The sequence below is a fragment of the Manacus candei genome, unplaced genomic scaffold (genome assembly GCF_025592945.1).
Source record: "Manacus candei isolate 608988 ecotype Guabito, Panama unplaced genomic scaffold, ASM2559294v1 h1tg000071l, whole genome shotgun sequence".
Classification (NCBI taxonomy): domain Eukaryota; kingdom Metazoa; phylum Chordata; class Aves; order Passeriformes; family Pipridae; genus Manacus; species Manacus candei.
In genome coordinates this window covers 8,910,675-8,928,594 of record NW_026138119.1, presented here as the reverse complement: position 1 = coordinate 8,928,594, position 17,920 = coordinate 8,910,675, and the positions used below count along the sequence as shown (strand labels likewise).

The following is a 17,920-nucleotide window of genomic DNA, read 5'->3' as shown; positions in this document are numbered from 1 at the left end:
GAGAGGTCAGAAGCCAGCTCTGTGTGGTGTCTGGTGCCTGGAACAGCACGTGGGATCCCCACCACCCCAGTTTTAGTCATGGGACGGTGACAAAGCCCTTCCACAGCAATATTGTCCCTTGTTTTGTGTCATTTGGGCAGCGTTGGATGCTCCTTTTGAACATCCGGTGTGTGATGAATAACCTTGTGTTTTCACACAGTCTCAATCAATAAATACAATGAGCTTGAACAGTCTGGTGCTGTGAGCTCTTTAAAATCATATCCTCTATTAGAGACCACAATCAATAGTATTTATTCCAGTTTAACACTGATTATGTTCTGCTCACTGCAGAAAGCCACCAGCAGCCCCAAGTGGGGACTGTTACCTTCTCCTGGTTTGCAGCACACCTGCCTTGCTCCATAAATGTTAGTTTTTAATTAAAGTGGATAAAATGCTTTAGAAAATGCCGTGTGCTTGTTTAAATACCAACCATCATTCATGGGAAAGGGGTTTTAATAGGGAAGCCTGGGCTTTTTTGTAATGAAATATAGATCTGGCTGCATGAGGTGTCTCACTTAGCTCCATGCAATCCATCCAGTGTCAGCCCCAAATTACATGTGCTCTCTAAATTAGAGGGAGAGGAGGAAAGGGATGCATGTGTGTGTATAGGTTGTCTCTCTAAATGAAATGTTTGGGGTTGATAACACAAATATTTATTGAAGTGAGGGAAATAGCACAGGAAACAAAACACAGCTGGGAGCTAAACCCCTTCCCTGGCAGCACAGTGTGTCCTCCTGACATGAGGATCAGCAGGGAGCTTGAGCTGCCCATTGGCAAAGAAAATTCCAGGAATTCTAGGTGTGGATGTAGCAGATGGGAGCATACCTGCTGTTTTGAATCTTAGCTGGTGGAGCACTGGAGAAAGACAAACTGAATTCCTCTTGAGCAAAATCAGGGATTGAGGCCTCGTCTACCAAGAAACTTGGACCAGAATTGGAGAGGTGGTTTGACCCATCACAAATGTGTTTTCCTGTACCAGTGACAGTGGCAAGACCAGGTTTCCTGGAGTGCTGGACCAGGTGTCTGTGGTTGGGACAGCAGAACTGATCCCATCCCTATTTCTGGGCTGGCTGCAATGGAGCTGGAGTTTAGACTCCACCAGGAACAGGAGGAGATGGCAAAGAGAAACTCCATGTTTGGTTGGTTGGTTTTGGTTTGGCTTTTTTTCCTTTTTATTGCAAATTGAGTTTATTGTGTTTTATGTTGAGCAGAACAACCAAGCTAACAAGCAGCAGGGCAGGAGCTGTGCTGCTGGTGCCAGGTGGGCTTGATACTGCTCCAAAGGGATGCTTCAGGCTGCACCAAGAGGTGGGGCAGGACATCAGTGTGATTTTTGGATATAAGGAGACAGGATATTGCTGGGCTCTGCTCTGTGGGTCACTGGGAGGGAATTCAAGGCTCCTGCAGCTCTCAGGGCTCGCTCTGACCTTGCTCTGGGGCAGGCTCTGCAGTGAAAGGCTGGCAGTGTGGAGCTGATTTGCTGCCCAGGCTCAATTCCCTGAGAAAGCAGCAGCTTGTCCACTGTTACCTGAAGTCTGCTGCTCCCCAAAATGTGGGGACTGAGGGCTGGAGGGTGGCAGCTGTGTGGATCAGCTCAGTGGTTCCTGCAGTGCAGGAATCAGAAGGGAAGCAGGATGTGAGTCTCACCCCTCGGGGAGCTCTGCTGCCGAGGCTGGAAGAGATGCAAGTTCTCCCACCTGCATCCCAGTCTTTCCAAGCCCTGACTCCACCACCACTGCAGTGTGTGACAGATTTTGAGACACCCAAGCTGCCAGTCCCTTTCTGGATTCCTCCTGGCCCAGAAATGTCTATAAAAGGCTCCTTCTGGGAAGAAGGGGTGCAGGGGAGCCTTGTTGCAGTTCCCAATAGGTCTCAAAGCCCAGTGGGTGTTTTTCCTTTGGTGCCAGTATTAATCCAGGTCAGATCTTGTGGTACCAACTTACCCTGGCTCAACCCCTGGGTGTCTTAGTGATCTCCTTGGCTTGGATCTGACTTTTGTCACTGGCTGTAAATTATTGTGAAATTAAAGCAGTGAGCTGTGGCCCAGGGATGTGAATTGGATGGCCAGACTTGCTTTGACTTGTTAACAGCAGCATTTGGCACTTCTTGTCCCATCTGTCTCTGGGAAGGCTCCTGCTCCACTCTCAGCCTGGGTACAAGGAGCAGCTGTGTAACTCCTTGTGCTCTGGGGAGGGCTCTGTCAGCTGCTAATTCCCAGTGTGGAGCAGAGATGATGGAAGGGATGTGGACAGGGGCATTCTGAGCACCTTCCTACAGCTGACATACACTTGGGAGCACCCAGGAGAGACCTGGAAGTGGAATAAGCCCTGGCACTGGTGTGTTTTTAAGTCCTGCTGGTGCCTCCCTGCATGTGGATGTGGACTGGGTGTAGCAGAGGCCTCTGGGTGCTGATCCCAAGCCAAATGGCTGTTTCTCTGCTGCTGCTTCTGTGCCTGATTTTAAAATTATGCCCTGGAATGTTCCTTGATGTTATAAATAGCCTGCTCCAGAGGCTGGGAGGCACATGCCTTTTCCCTCTGCAGCTCTGTGGATGTGGACACGTGCAGGGCAGTGCCCCAGCCCATGGTTAATGAACCTCCCAGGACAGGCAGTGCCCTCCCCAGGGCAGGGCTGTAACTCTCCCTCCCTGGCTGTGAGCAGGAGTTTGTTTCCCTCACTGATGTGAGCAGATGACCTGTAGTCCCTGTGCAGGAGTTACTCACTTGTGCCTCAAAGGAAATGAGAGCTCAGATTCCAGACACCCAAATCCACTCCATGGATCTGGTGCTTTCCTGCCCTTCAAACACTGCAGCACCACGAGCCCTGTTGGATCCCTGCTACCGTGGTGGGAATGCAGCTGGATCCAGCAGGGCTGAGCCTTTAGAATCCTTGAATTCCAAGGGCTGTGTATGGAAAACTGCATGAGCCAGTCCAGGGAGCTCAGGGCTTTGGGATACAGGGGGGAGCAGCCCATCCCTCAGCTCCTTGGTGTAATTTGTCTCTCTGGATTGCTCAGTGCTGGGGACATTCCTGCCTGTGTCCTTCACACCCAGAGCAGCCACGTCTTGTCCTGGCTCCAGCCCTGCAAAGTCATTCCCAAAGCCTTCTGGAAAGGACTGGGCAGCAGGTGGAGAGGAGCAGAAAAAGAAGCCACATGGCTTGTATCCACATCTTAGAGATGTAAAAGCCAGCAGCCTTCTCCTCCTTTGCCTTCTGCACCCCCCAAATAGTTTAAGGAAGTTTTGCTTGGCCTTTTCCAGGCTGTTGCTCCGTGCTGGTGGTTGTTCCAGTCCTGTGGATGGACTCATGGCTTTGCAATGCAAAAAAACCCCAAAAAACAAACAAACAACCCCCCACAAACCTCAGGCTACCTGTGTGTGTGTGTGTGTGTGTGTGTGTGTAAGATGATATATTGCTCTTGATAATCAATTTGTTACTGTGGTTGTTTCAGGTTAATCACGTTATTAATATCCTGAAACCTGCTGGGGTGTGACTTCATCCCATGGAGCCCGAGCTGAGCTCCTGTGCCCCTGCCCATGGCACAGTCAGGCAGATCATTGCAGCTCTGGAGCTCGCTGCCCACATGGCCCTGGGCTGCTTTGGTGGTGGCCAAGTGCTGCAGAGCTCATCCTGCCAGCAGAAGGCTCGATGCACGAAGCTGATGGATGAAGTAGTGGAAAAACAGATTGATTTCTCTTTTTCCCTGCAGCGAAGGGCTGTCTGGCAAATCACAATGGAAATCAAGGGGGATGGAGCAGGGTTTGATCTGGGGAGGGAAGAGCAGGGAGAGAACGGGGGGTAATTCAGGTAAACTGGGTGTTTTGCTGGGCTCTGCAATGAACTTTGTAATTAACAGTCAAAAACTGGGTCTACAGCGTGGCCAAACAGAGCAGCAGCCTTTGGGTCATGTCTGACAAACATCAGGGCCACGGGAGGGTTGTGCTGGCTGGGAGTTTATTTTTGGCTTTTTCCTGTAGCCCCACACGAGTGGAAGGGGACAGGAAGCACAGGGCTGTTGGAGCTTGGATTTTTCAAAGGCACTCAGACTAAATATAGAAATTGGTTATTAAGATTTTTTTTCCCGTGAACGCTGTAAACAAATTAGTTCCACCAGGCAGCTCTCTGCGTGCAGAGGTGCTTGTGTACCTCCGAAAAAACCCTGATTTTAGGAGCTATTTGTTGCCTGACTTCAGGCTCCGAGCTCTGCCGAGCTGGGAGGGAGGGAAGTTCACCTTCCTGGGGTAACTCAGAGCGTTTGGCTGAACTTCTGCAGCGAAGGCTCCATCGCTCCACTGACTTTATGGAGACAAATCTGCTCCATTTAGCAGGCAGGAGTGATGGGAGCAGTCCCACGAGGAACCTGCACACCAGCAGCTCTTGTTATACATCTCCTCAGGCCCCAGAGGCAAGTGGGATGTTTGCTCCAGCCCCCCACGGTGTCCCTTGGATGCTTCTCAGCACCGTTTTTGTTGGAACAGGTGAGAGGAAGGATCCCCCAAGCACCCCCAGCTCTCCCTCTGTGGCCTGGAAATGCATCAGCTGCTCGGTGTCGCTGCTGCAGTGTTTTGTTCTTGTCACACATTTCCATTTCTCTCGAGTTTATGATAAGCATCCAAATTAAACTGCGGCCTCAGACGTTTCTGATATTCCCAGGCAGTGCTGATAATGAGTCTGATGCTGTGGTTGTGTCATTTGCTCCAACATCTCCGAGCATCAAACAGTCTGTGTGCACAGGGGCTGTATCATCCATCACGAGCCCAGCAGTGGCACACAGTGACATTACTCAGGGGGTTGGGGCAGAGAAAGCAGAGCTGAAAAGCTGAAAGATCCTTTTAATGTGGAGAAAACAAGATTTTCTGTGTGTTTCTTCCCAGTGGAGCGACAGTAATACTCCTGTTCTTGCAGGAGCTCGTGAAGAACTGGCAGTTGCCTTCAGCACTCCAAGCTTTTGGGCTGGTATTTCTTATTTTGTGTACCAGGACCTGCTTTGTTTTGCTGCCATATCTAAAAATCCAGATGACCTGTACACTGTAGGGGTGTGGCTGAGTCCATAACAGCTCCTCCAGTGTGTTCCCTGGGGCAGGAATCCTGATGGCTCCGTGGATGTTGGGCACACCATGTCCCTCAGAGGGGCAACTGCCCCCTCAGTCAGGTGTCACACTAAGGAATCTTTCCAGACACGTCCTTTGTCCTTTGCAAGGGACATTTGACCTCTGATTAAGAATGGATGCCAGGAGGTGTCAAGGAAAGATGACTGGGAGGTTTCTTTTGGTACACAGGGAATTAATAAGGTCTGCTGACATTTCATCACAACAGGAGAACACATAAAGAGAGCTGCCAGCTTCTCTGGCTCCCATGAAAAGATCCTGATTTATGTGGAGCTCAGACTGGTGGGTGGAAGGATTTAAAGATCACAGCTGCCTGTCTCAAACGCTGCTCAGGCCAACAGAGGGACTTTGTCATGAGATAAGCACAGAATGAAGCAAAAGGGAGGCTCACACACCCTGGAAAATGCATGCAGACCAAAATTCCCCCTGTGGAAAACTGGCCACAGATCACTGGTCAAACAAAGCTCACCCCAAGCTGTGGGACATGTGGCATCTGTGACCACCAACACCCACCAAAGCCCCCCTGAAAAATCCTCTGTGGATACCTGGAACTTGGACTGTGAGTTAAAGCACCACCACGAGACCTTGAGACAGGAAAAAGGTGGTACAGCTTGTCTGGGGGGTTATCTCAGCCCAGGGTGAGCAAATCCCTTTGTCCTGCAGGTTTTAATGATGGCAAATCAGATGTGTTTATATAAAATTAATTATTCATTATGACAAATGAGCGGGCAAGCGAGCAGATGAAAGATCTTGATCAGAATTATTTATTACAGAGTGTAAAAGCTAAAAAGCTGCTAGTAGGGTATGATACAGCATCAAATAGTGTAGGGCACTATATCAAAGCAATTTTATTAAAGCAGCTGTATCAAAATAATTATATTAAAGCAATTGTGTCAAAGGTAGCAAAGAGAAGCAACCACTAAGCAGAGTTTGATGTAACTCACTATATGACCACAGCAGGTTTCTCTCTTTCTCTTGACCCCTGGGAGTGACCAGGAAGAGGTTTCCCAGCTCCACACACACTCCAAGAGAGTCTGTGGAAGAATCTGCCATATGAAAGTTGGACTGGGCTTTTATGAAGTGTTTGACTGCCAGTCACAGATTTCCAGGCCAGCCAGCAGCTTATCTGTCAAATCCTGCTTCAAAAAGCAGGATGTGTGTTTGGAGCTGGGTGAGCCAGGCTGATTTTAGGATAATTCACCACCCAACCAGTGTCAGCAATAACTCACCCCAAATAACTTGCACTGTTTGCGTTTCTCTGACTGGATTTTAGGTCTTGCCAGGGTAAATTATCCTGCCACAGAGGCATCTCTCACTGTTTGGGTCCTAACAGTGGGTGATGCTCCAGAAGGGAGTCTCCAGGCTCCCTGGTGAACACTGCTACCAGCTCCCCAGAGCAGTTTGCTTATCCCAAAGGAAGGTGTAACAAGAGCTGACACAGAAATATGGCTTCTTGAACTGCTTTTAAAAAAAAATCAATTCTTACCATATAAATGTGAGTCCATTGGGGTGTAATTCCATCACTGCAATCGGGTTACTCCAGGCTTTAAATTGTCCTTGATCACAAAGGAACTCCAAATGATGAATGAAACGTTCTTTGTTATTTTGGGGTATTTGAGCCAAGTTCTTGGTGTAGGTCAGGTACAGACAAGTTCCACAGGCTTGTTCACTTCAGGGTTTAATTGATTTCTATGTAAATCTACTGCTGTGCTGTACTTGGATTTCTAATACTCTGCTTATAAATTTAAAATATCCCTTTGAACTATTGCTAATTGGTAATTATTCACTGGTTGTCTTTTAGTGATCAATTAGTGATTGTTTATCAACATCTGGCAGCTGCATCATCTCAATGCCTTGAAGTGATTTGTGTTAATGAATTAAACCTCAGAAAATAGAGACCACTTTGGTTCCCAGGCATTGACACAAAACCTCCTCAAAAGAGTAACAATTGCACAGAATAACAGTTTAACTTGGGGAATGGAGAATAATAACATATCCAGTCGAAAGTGTGAGGGAATTTAGAGGGGGAAAATGTAATTACCTGATCTGGAAAGCAGCCAGAGACGGTGTTTAAAAATCTCATTCATCTGAAATGTGTCTGGGAATCCTTAATGACTGAGGGATCATAAGACATGGCACATGTTTGCTGGGCTTGCAAACTAAAAAGAGAATAAAAAAAATAATAAAGACAAGCTGTATTTTTTTTCCTGCTTCTAGAAACATCTTCTGCTATTTCAGGAACCTGTGTGACCCACACTTGGAATTATGACCCAGTGCAGGAAAAAAAGCAGAAGGAGGAAAGATGCAGCTCCAAAATGAAAAATAAGTCCTCAACACTTGCAAGAAAATAAAAAAAAAAAAAAAGCTTTTGGAAAAAGAAAGAAAATTAAGAAATGCATTTAATTTAATTTTCATTACTCTGACCTGTGGAAGAAGGCAAAGAAAATGCTTTTATTTCTTTATTTTAACAATTTATTTCCCCCTGTTAGAGAGCAGGACTAGCCTTAATCTTCTAAAGATATTCTTCCTCCAGTCTCTGCTGAATGTGAGGTACGTGAAATTTAGGATTAGTAAAGTTTATCATATTAAGAAATCAGTGCTGGACAAATAAGGGGATGCCATTATCAGTGTCAGTAATTGCTGCTTTCTTTAATAGCAAATTACAAGCTCCTGTTCAATGAATCTGAGGGAATAAAAGCCAAGTTCAGAAGTACTTGTGATGCTAATTAATTATAAATCCATTGCTGGCAGATTTAAAGCTGTACCAGCAGCTCTTATCCACACCTGGGCAGGTTTGAGGATTGGAAACTTTTTTTTTTCTTTAATGCAAGAAGGGAAAAGCAATTTTGAAAAGTTTTAAGGGACTGGAGAAGTTAATTAAACAGCTTTGGGATTCACACGTGTTGATTCACACATGACACACACCATGAGGTTTCAAGTAGTTTTTTGGGCAGTAATAAACTAGAAAGCAGCACAACCAAGCAAAGGATTGTTTTTAACAGAAACTGTTATTGCCTCATTTGTTAATGGTGGAAAACTCATCACATGTTTCCTAAAGCAATGCAAAGCTGAAATTTGGAGGGGTTTTTATCTGAAAACTCGGTGTGATCGTAGCCAGGGTAGTTCTAGGGTAGAAAAGGGCACTGTTATCATCATCACCTTGCAGAGAGAAGCTGTGAGTCTAAAAATCACCATCACCCAGGAGAAAAATAACCCCCCCAGTGCTGGCTGTGTTTGATCCCTGGTATCCCTTCAGAGCATCCAGCTCTGGGATCATCTCTGGGTTCAGCTCCAGTGCTTTAATTAGCAGCAGGGGACATCCCTGAAACAACAATTGCAGCAGCTAATGAGGATGGGGGGTTTCTGGATGGGACTGGGATTGAGGGCTGGGGGAGTCAGGGGGAGACCTTAATGATTTTAATGATTTTGTGGCCTTTGGCAAAGGTCTGAGGTGAGAGGGGGGCAGGGGCTGCTCAGGTTTGGGGTCAGATAAGAAGGATCTCATCTCTGGGTCGTTACTGTTTAAAAGCAGCCTGGGTCTGTCCCAGTTGAGCCCCAGCAGGTTTTTTGGCTGTGCTGTATTTTGGAATAGAGACAGAATATCAGGGAGGGTTGGAACTGGAGAAAGTCCCTTCCAGCCTAAGCCCTTCTCTGGTGTTTCTCTGATTTCCCATCCTTTCTGTGCTCGCTGATAACCAGCACAACTGAGCTGTGTCCTCTTGGCCAAACCTGCCCTGTCTGTGACAGATGATGTGGCACCAGATTTGCTGGATTTCCCTTCTGCCAGCACAGACCAGTCCTTTGCTCCCAGCAGCTCTTCTTGATCCTTTTGCCCCATCCCAGAATCCCAGGCTTGCTTCAACCCCCAAACTTGCAGCTCCTCTCCTGATATTTCCTTTTCTCTTTGTTTTCCTGAAGCAAATACACCCCTGGATGGACAGGCCTGCTAAGCCCATTTAGTTCATCGCTGGGCCCAGCTGAAGGTCACCCTGAAAACACTCAGAATTCCTACTGAGCACTATAAATATGCTTTTGATTCATCTTCTCCTGTCCCTTCCATCACGGGGGATGGAGGAGGTGGCCCAGCAGCCCCTCGGCAGCGATGAGTCACTGTCCTGGCTCTCCTGCTTCATCAGAGCACTATTATTCAACAATAATTGTAATTTATGCCTTGAAAGATGCCGGGGAAGCTGCACTCAGGGCTTTAAAATTGTCCCCAGGGTGTGATGGGTGAGGGTTGGGTGGCACAGGGTGAGGTGAGGGGATGTTTGGGGGCAGTGGGAGCCCCTGGAGAAGGGGGTTCTTGGTGGTTATAAACTCTCCTGTGTGTCAGTGGGGTCTGTGCTTGGGGTGGCACAAACACTGGAGGGGATGGCACAGCCCAGAGGGGACCAAGGCATCCTGTGGGGAGCACGATGCACGTGCTGGGACTGCCGCGCTTCCAACCAAGAAAATAAATAATTTTAAAATTAAAACTCATGAAATAAATAAAAATAAACCCCCAACACCGCCTTCCTGAAGGGGTTTAAGGTGGGTTACCTGCAGGTTTTATGGTGGGGGGGCAAAGAAACACCTCGGGACTGTCGATAAAGGGCGGTGGGACCTCACTGATCAGGTAGTAGATTAAATGAACCAAAGTCCTACATCCCATTCCCAAAAGCAGAAAACAGTTGACTTAGATTCAACAACTCTGATGTTCAAGAGCTTCTTAGGAACAATTCTCTTAGACCACACTCGGGGGCAACGCCCCTGGAGTGCTGTGCCCAGTTGTGGCCCCTCAGCTCAGGAAGGACATGGAGGGGCTGGAGCAGGTCCAGAGAAGGGCAACGAGGCTGGGGAAGGGTCTGGAGCACAAGAGCTGTGAGGAGAGGCTGAGGGAGCTGGGGGGGCTCAGCCTGGACAGGAGGAGGCTCAGGGGCGACCTTCTCACTCTCTGCAACTCCCTGCCAGGAGGGGGGAGCCGGGGGGGGTCGGGCTCTGCTGCCAGGAACCAGCAGCAGGACAAGAGGGCACAGCCTGGAGCTGCCCCAGGGCAGGTTTAGGTTGGCCATTGGGCAGAAGTTGTTTGCAGAGAGAGGGATCAGCCCTTGGAATGGGCTGCCCAGGGAGGGGGGGGAGTCCCCGTCCCTGGAGGGGTTTGAGCAGAGCCTGGATGTGGCATCAGTGCCATGGGCTGGGTGACAAGGTGGGGTTGGGTCACGGGTTGGACTTGATGACCTCAGAGGTCTTTTCCAACCCGTTTGATTCCGTGATTCTGTGATTCTGTCATACAGTTAAATTAAAAATCCCTCGGGGGGCGGAGCTTGGGGCGGGGGGGCGTGGCCTGGCGGGGGGCGTGACCTCCGCCGTGGAAACGTTACAGAGGGGGCGTGTCCCGCGCGATGGGGGCGTGGTCAGGCCGTGTCCTTATCTAACATGGTGCGCCCGTGGGCGTGTCCCTGCCGGTGTGGGCGTGCCCGGGCCCGTGTGGGCGTGTCCCCGTGGCGCCGCCCGCGGCCCCGGCGCTCGGTGGGTGCGGGAGCCGCCATGGCGAGCCAGTCGCAGGGCATCCAGCAGCTGCTGCAGGCCGAGAAACGCGCCGCCGAGAAGGTGGCCGAGGCCCGCAAACGTGAGTACGGCACGGCGCGGCTCCTCCAGGCCTCGCCGCGGGCGCTGAGGCGGCGGCGGAACCCGGGGTAGCCAGGCCGGGCCTGTGCCGGCGCGGCCGCCTCAGGCCTCGCGGCCCGGCCGCGGGTGCGCTGTGTGGGCTCGGTGTGGGCTCTGTGACCGCTGAGGGACCCCCGTGCCAGGTCTCGGAGCAGCCCTGTGACTCCTGGCCCCGTCACCGTCAGGCCCCGGCCTGGGCACGGCAGCGGCGTCACTTGGGGGTGCCTGCGCTTGTCTCTGTCCTTCCCACCTTTAACTCCTTTTTTCTTGGTGGAAACTGTGTTTCCCATCCGTGGTTAGGCGTTTCGGAGAGCTGAGAGGTATTCCTTGGCGATCCAAGTTAGATTTTATTGTTAAATAAGATAAATTCTGGTTACAAAGAGCCCCAACTTTGCAAATTTTTCCTACTTCAGACATACCTATATCTGTCTATATCTGTCTGTATCTAGCTATATCTGTATATCTATATCTATCTATATCTATGTCTATCTATATATCTATATCTATCTATATCTATATACCTATATCTATCTATATCTATCTGTATCTATCTACCTATATCTATCTATATCTATCTGTATCTATCTACCTATATCTATCTATATCTATATATCTGTATCTACCTTTATCTATCTATATATGTCTATCTATATCTGTATATCTGTATCTATCTACAGCTGTCTATCTGTATCTGTCTATATCCATATTTATCTATATCTGTCTATATCTATATTTATCTATCTGCCCTTACTTCTTGTTCAACCCCCTGACAGTGTTGCAAGAAGCAGACTTGTGTAGTTCACTCCAGTGATGATAAATCTTGGAGGGGAAAACGAGCTGGGAAGTCCAAGAGGGGAAGTTGAGGCAGTGCCCAGTTTTGCTCTGGGTTTCACAGTTGGTCTGGGGCAAAGCTAAGACTAAGTGTTCTTTTCTGCTGGGCTCTTTTGGGGTCTCCCAGAGAGGCTGCAGGCTCGGGTGGGTTGGGGCAGTGCCAGGCATGGGTACAGACTGGGAGAAGAACTCGTTGGGAGTGTCCCTGTGGAGGAGGATTTGGGGGTTCCCGTGGATGAAAAGCTGGATATGCACTGGCAGCCAGAAACCAACTCTGTCCAGGGCTGATCCACAGTGAGGGCAGCAGGACAGGTGGGATTCTGCCCCTCTGCCCCCTTGGGTGAGACCCCCCTGCAGAGCTGCTCCAGCCCTGGGGAACAGCACAGGGAGGACATGGAGCTGCTGGAGAGAGTCCAGAGGAGGCACCAGGATGATCAGAGGGATGGAGCAGCTCTGCTCTGAAGATAGGCTGGGAGAGCTGGGGGTGTTCAGCTGGAGAAAAGAAGGCTCTGGTGTGACTTTAGAGCCCCTTCCAGTGCCTAAAGGGGGCTGGTACAAAGGAGGGAGAGGGGCTTTTTTATATGGGCAGAGAGTGACAGGGCAGGGGGCAGTGGTTCTAAACTGCCAGAGGGCAGGGTTAGATGGGATACTGGGAAGGAATTCTTCCCTGTGAGCGTGGTGAGGCCCTGGCACAGGTTGCCCAGAGAAGCTGTGGCTGCCCCTGGATCCCTGGAAGTGTCCAAGGCCAGGTTGGACAGGGCTTGGATCAATCTGGGCTAGTGGGAGGTGTCCCTGCCCATGGCAGGGGTGGAATGGGATGAACTTTAAGGTCCCTTCCAAGCAAAACCATTCTGGGATTCATTGTATGAGTAAGGGCAGAGCTGACCATTGCCCAGGGCATCCAGTGCCCCAGAGAAGCTCTCATTGCTCAGAGGGGGAAGCTCCTGGCCGTGGTTTGGTGGGGTGACCCTTGTGCCCCCAGGATCACTGAGGGAGGCTTGGCTGGTGCCTCCTACACAGGGGGCTGCTGCAGTAGCAAACTCTGTGGTGATAGCTGTGCACTGGGGAGCTGCAGAGCTGTGGGCAACAAGCTCTGAGTGCTTTCTCTTCTGTCTTTCCCTTGTTTGATTCTCTGGAGCAGGGAAGAACCGGAGGCTGAAGCAGGCCAAGGAGGAGGCCCAGGCAGAGATCGAGCAGTACCGCCTGCAGCGGGAGAAGGAGTTCAAGGCCAAGGAGGCAGCGGTTGGTTTTCTACCTCATTCCCTTCCCTGCAGCCCCTCAGCCTCATGTTTGTGGTTCCTTGCCCTGAAACAGCCCTGGGGGTGGAGTGTGGTGCAGGAGCAGCACTTCCCTAAAGTGCCTTCCTGTGATGCAGGGCCACGTGGCACGGAAAGAACAGGGGGAGTGACTCAGAACAGGGTGTTGTGCATCTCAACAGCAGAACCACTGACAGGCAGGGAATTAGATTAATGCACTGGAATTAGATTAATGCACTCATGGGTTGGCTGGTGCCCTGATGGGTGGCAGCCCCCCAAACCTCCTGTGTGTAGCAGGGGCCCATTCCTCCCGTGACAGGCTGGTTTTTGTGGTGCTGGTGTGGTAGGAGCCACTTGCCTCGTAGCTGCTGCTCTTGCTGAAGCAGCTGTAAGGCTTGTGTTCTGCTTAGCACTGTTTCCTTCTGTATCCCATGGCTCTATCCTTCCCTTCTGAGCAAGAAGAAGTATTCCCAAAAGGCACAGAACTGAGGCCCTCCACCAGCTGAGGCTGCAGTGCCTGGGTGCCCCTGACAGTTCCAGAATCTTCAGAAAAATGCCCTGGCATCCTCCCCTCTGTCCATCCTCTAGATAGCACATTTCCACCTCCTCTGCTGCTGCATAATCACCTCAGTGGGTCAGGAATAATTTTAACCATTGCTTGTTAGCTTGGCTCACTGGGCATGTGATCCCAGGCAGTTCCCACAGACTTCACTGCCTCTCAGCTGGTTTGGTTTTACTCATCCTTTTCCAGAGGGAAGAATTTGACTCCCAGGGTGTCAGTCTCTTCTTCTGGGCCATTTTCTCTTTTCTTAATGGGAATTTTCTCTCTCTGTCCTTGCTGATGGGGCGAGAAGGACATTGTAAGCTGGGAGAGACCTCCCTCCCTGGGATGGTGTGAATTGTGCTAAAAGTAACTTAATGGTGTTACTTTTCTTGCCCTCTCTAGTGCCCAGGAGTTCCAGGTTCCAATTATCTGTCCAGCAGGGCCTTTATTTTGGGCACTCTTTAAATGCTCATGCTCTTAACTGCTAGTGAATAAATGCTCCCCTGAGTTGGAACAAGATGATCTTTAGGGTCTCTTCCAACCCAAACCATTCAGTGATTCTCTTTTAGAGAATAAAAGGCAGGGGCTGAGGCTGAAATACAAACTTGGACAAGTTTAGGGCAAAATCTGAGCAAAAAATCCAACAGTTCTTTTGGTGTTTTAACATAAACATGCACATTAATTTTCCCTCACCAAAGACTAATGGCTGAGATGCCCCGAGACAGTCCAGAAAAACCAAACACAGAGTTTGGTGTGGTGATTTCTTGGTCACACTGCTCACACAGGAGCTTCCTCTTTCCTTTGCTGCCTGCAGGCACTCGGATCTCATGGCAGCTGCACCACTGAAGTTGAGAAGGAGACCCAGGAGAAGATGAGTGTGATCCAGCAGAACTTCCAGAAGAACCGTGAGGTGGTTCTGTCCCAGCTGCTGTCCCTGGTGTGTGACATCAAACCCGAGATCCACGTGAACTATCGCATCAATGGGTAGTGGGGGAAGGAGGAAAACTGTGCTGGGAGTCGTGTCTGAGCTTCAGGTGGAATGTACAGCCCTTGGCCATCCCTTCCCTGTCCTTATCCATGTGTTAAATTATTGCAGTGAGCTGTTGGAGTTCTCTTAGTTTCTGTTTTGACCCGGGTTCAGAGCTTAATTCAAACATGAAATGGCCACATCTCACATCTGGGATAAGTTATTAAACAAATATAATCCAGTTGGCACATCAGTGCTGCCTGAAGGAGAAAGGAGAGGGAGATTCTGGCCAGATTGAAATGGAGAGCCCGTGTCAGTAATTGTTAAACGTGTGTAACTGTATTTTCATTGACCAAACTGCATTTTTCAGTGTGTTGTTAAACCTTTGCACAGGGTTGAAACCCTGGGGAAAGAGCTCTCTGGCTGTACAGTGCTTGCTGATCATTTTGAGGTGCTTGTGTTGAACATCCTCTGTATATTCTGCTGTTGCTTGAGGTCCAAGTCTGGCACTGTGACACCTGCAAGTAAAAACACTTCACTCCAAAGCCTCCTGTCAGTCTGGTCGTTCCTGCTAACGTGTCCTGGGAATGTTGACTTGTCCTGGGAATGCTGGCAGGTCTCAGTGAGCACCATGGGAGTCTGGACTCCTCAGAGTGGCCATCAAGTATTGCTAAAGAAAGAGTAAGAGAGGCAGCAACTCTCTGAAGGTCACAGCAGGTAAGTTCAAACCCATTACAGGGCTCCTCCTCTTGGCTCCAGTCTGATGCTTTACCTGCCAGATCATTCTGAAAACCTTCAGGAACAAATGTTCTTGTGAGCATTAGGGGGAAATAAAGTGGTGCCAGTTGATTGGAATAGTTTGATAGCCAGGTGCTGAGCAGTAATTATCCTTCTTTTGGTCCAGTACTGGTCACTGAGTGTTTGTACCAAGGTCATCCTGAATCCTGCAGCATCCTGGACCTGGGAGCAGTGGGAAAGAAGTGTTTTGGGGTTGTCCTGCATCACTTTCTAGCTCTTTAATCAAAAATACACACAAATATATCAAGGGGTTTCATGTTTTATTGGTTTCTTCCTCTCCCTGTCCCACCAGCAGAATGTTAACTGCAGCTTTGCTTTTTTTGTTGAGTTTAATTTCAGGCTTTTTGCAGAAAAGGGCCCTCAGTCAGTGTGTCCCTGATCAGATGCACAATTTGTGCAGTCAGGATTTCCACAAGGAACCTCATTGATGATGTTCTGTTCCTCAGACAGGACATCCTGTATTTCCACAGCCCCTCAGCACTGCAAAGCCTCTTGGACCTCTGGAGTTGGGTTGTGACTGGGAGGGGGGAAAAAAGCAGGATGGATGTGAATTCTGCAGTCACACTGAAGGAGCAGAGTGCTGTAGTGTCCCCTGGAATATTTTACAGTGCTGCACTGCACTCCTGAAAGGTTCTCTTCAGGAATTCAAGCCATTAAACAAGTAAAACTGAAACAAAAGCTTCCTGCAAAGTCAAACGTGCCAGGCTGGGGGAAAAAAACCCAACCAGGTGGGTACGAGGAGAGCGGGATCAAAGCAGTTTGAATCAGTGTGGTGGGATGACTGGAGAGGTGCTATGGCCTCATAAAAGGTTACAACCATGTTAATTCTGCTGTGTCCTTTGGAGATGAAACATTTCTGCCTGTGGAGAGCAGGTGCTCAGGCTGCAGCAGGACACTGCTCATGAAAGCCCTCCTGGCCTGGGGCTGTAATTAGTGATTTCATCCCCTTTGTTCCCAGTGACAGACTCCTGCTCTGGCCAGGAAGGCTGCAGTGTGTGCCCCACTTTCTCCTTTTGGTTCTTAAGTTTCCCTTTGTTAATGAGGACTTTATCCTTCCTCTCTAGAGCAGTGAGAGGCAGGAGAAAAAGGGAAAAATAACCCTCCCTGATTGTTTCTTCTTGGCAAATGTGCTGTGAAGTCACTCCCTTCAGAACATGCAGAAGTGCTGCAAGAATAACAATTTTCTGTAATATTTCCCTGAAACTTAACTGTTGAGAATAACTTTGTACTGAAGGAAGGGTTTCCAATTACTGCTCTCCAGGAAGGCTGGCTTTGTTAGCAGCATAGAGATTTTATTTCAAGTTGACATTCTTTTATCTTGCTCTGGGAAAGGTGTCTGAGTGCCTAAGCCAGGCTGTGCCAGGAAAATACTCTGCAGGGAACATTCTTCTGACAGAGATATAGAGTGGGAAATGTGGCTTCTTGCCTCTGAAATCTGATTTTCTAGATGTTCTGCAGTGAGTCTGATGAGTAGGAGTGAGACCCAAACCCAGCTGCTGGTACAAATCTGTCCCCAAATTTCCCCTGCTGCTCCTCTGCACAGAGAAGCTGTGGCTGCCCCATCCCTGGAAGTGTTCAAGGGATGGATAGAGCTTGGAGCATCCTGGGCTAGTGGAAGGTGTCCCTACCTGTAGCAGGGGTGGAATGAGATGAGATTTGAGGTCCCTGCCAGCCTAAACCAGTCTGTGGTTCTGTGATAATCCCTGATGTCTCTTTGTACCACAAGCCTCTCCTGTACCACAGAAAGAACCAGAAGCTGCTTTGGGCACACCCAGCACTGCCTGATACCTTTGATTTGAGGTCCCATCCCTGGAAATCCCACCTGAGTGCCAGGAATATCAGAGTCCTGGTGCTGGAGGGAGGTAAAGAATGATCAGCCCTCGTGTCTTGTTGCTGCAGTGTCAGTGAGGGGCTGCTGCTCTCCATTCCTCCCAGTTAAAACTGCTCACAAACGAACACCTTCCTGGGATCAGACCAGGAGTCACACAGTTCAGTTTGCCTCTGGTCACATCCCTGCTCATCAGCAACGGGTTGGAGTTGATTTTTGCAGAGGTTCTTTTCAGGCATTATCTGTCTATTTGTAGAATTAATACTTGTCGCCTTTCCCGTGCCATTGAGAAGGTGTGTCACCTGTACAGGCACCAGATGGACACATGACACGAACACCAGGACATGAGTGTCACCTGGATGGCTTAACATGCAGCCTGAGGTGCAATCAGGACACATATTTGTGCTGCTTGAAGCCAGAGTTCAATTTTGAAGGCAAGTCTGTACTGACAGAGCTCGCTCCCCACTCGGCTCCCACTGTCCAGTGAAGGTCTCTGTCTCCTCCTCACTGTGCCTGGTCAAGCAAGGAGTTGAAGAGCTCAGCACCCCTCTGGGAGGGGGACAGAGGGGAAATCCCCCCCAAGGAAGGTTGACTCCCTCTGCCCTGTGTAATGATGCTGGATATGTGTTTGGTCAGTTCAGAGCCAGGGTGGGTTTGATCCCCTGTGCCTTTGTTGCAGTTCAATCCAAAACCATGAGAGAAAGGGCTCGTAATGAACAGGAGGGATGAGGGGAGGGGTGGGCAGTGAGGGCAGGGGGGTCCCTGGCTGATCCCTCTGGGGGCTGTGGGCACAGGGCCAGGCAGTGCCCTGCTGGGACAGTCATTCAGCCCGTGTGACATGGCAGGGGAGCTGGCTCTGCCTGCCTTTGGGCTTCCTGGGGCATAAAAATCATCATTTTATAA

At 49.5% G+C, this 17,920-nt stretch overlaps 1 protein-coding gene across 1 annotated transcript; it reads left to right on the top strand.

Annotated features, from left to right (window-relative positions):
* The first annotated feature begins 10,602 nt into the window (after window positions 1-10,602).
* On the top strand, window positions 10,603-14,936 carry ATP6V1G1 (ATPase H+ transporting V1 subunit G1). Its single transcript, XM_051808057.1, has 3 exons — window positions 10,603-10,755; window positions 12,766-12,866; window positions 14,239-14,936. Exons 1-3 carry the CDS (start codon window positions 10,674-10,676, stop codon window positions 14,410-14,412), a joined length of 357 nt encoding a protein of 118 aa, XP_051664017.1. The 5' UTR covers window positions 10,603-10,673; the 3' UTR covers window positions 14,413-14,936.
* Window positions 14,937-17,920: the final 2,984 nt, after the last annotated feature.

What these genes read in the sequence shown, in the direction of transcription:
- ATP6V1G1 (XM_051808057.1), top strand. Translation starts at nt 10,674, where the DNA reads ATGGCGAGCCAGTCGCAGGGCATCCAGCAGCTGCTGCAGGCCGAGAAA. An exon ending in GGTGGCCGAGGCCCGCAAAC is followed by an intron (nt 10,756 to 12,765) that starts GTGAGTACGGCA and finishes TCTCTGGAGCAG; the next exon opens with GGAAGAACCGGAGGCTGAAG. An exon ending in TCAAGGCCAAGGAGGCAGCG is followed by an intron (nt 12,867 to 14,238) that starts GTTGGTTTTCTA and finishes TGCTGCCTGCAG; the next exon opens with GCACTCGGATCTCATGGCAG.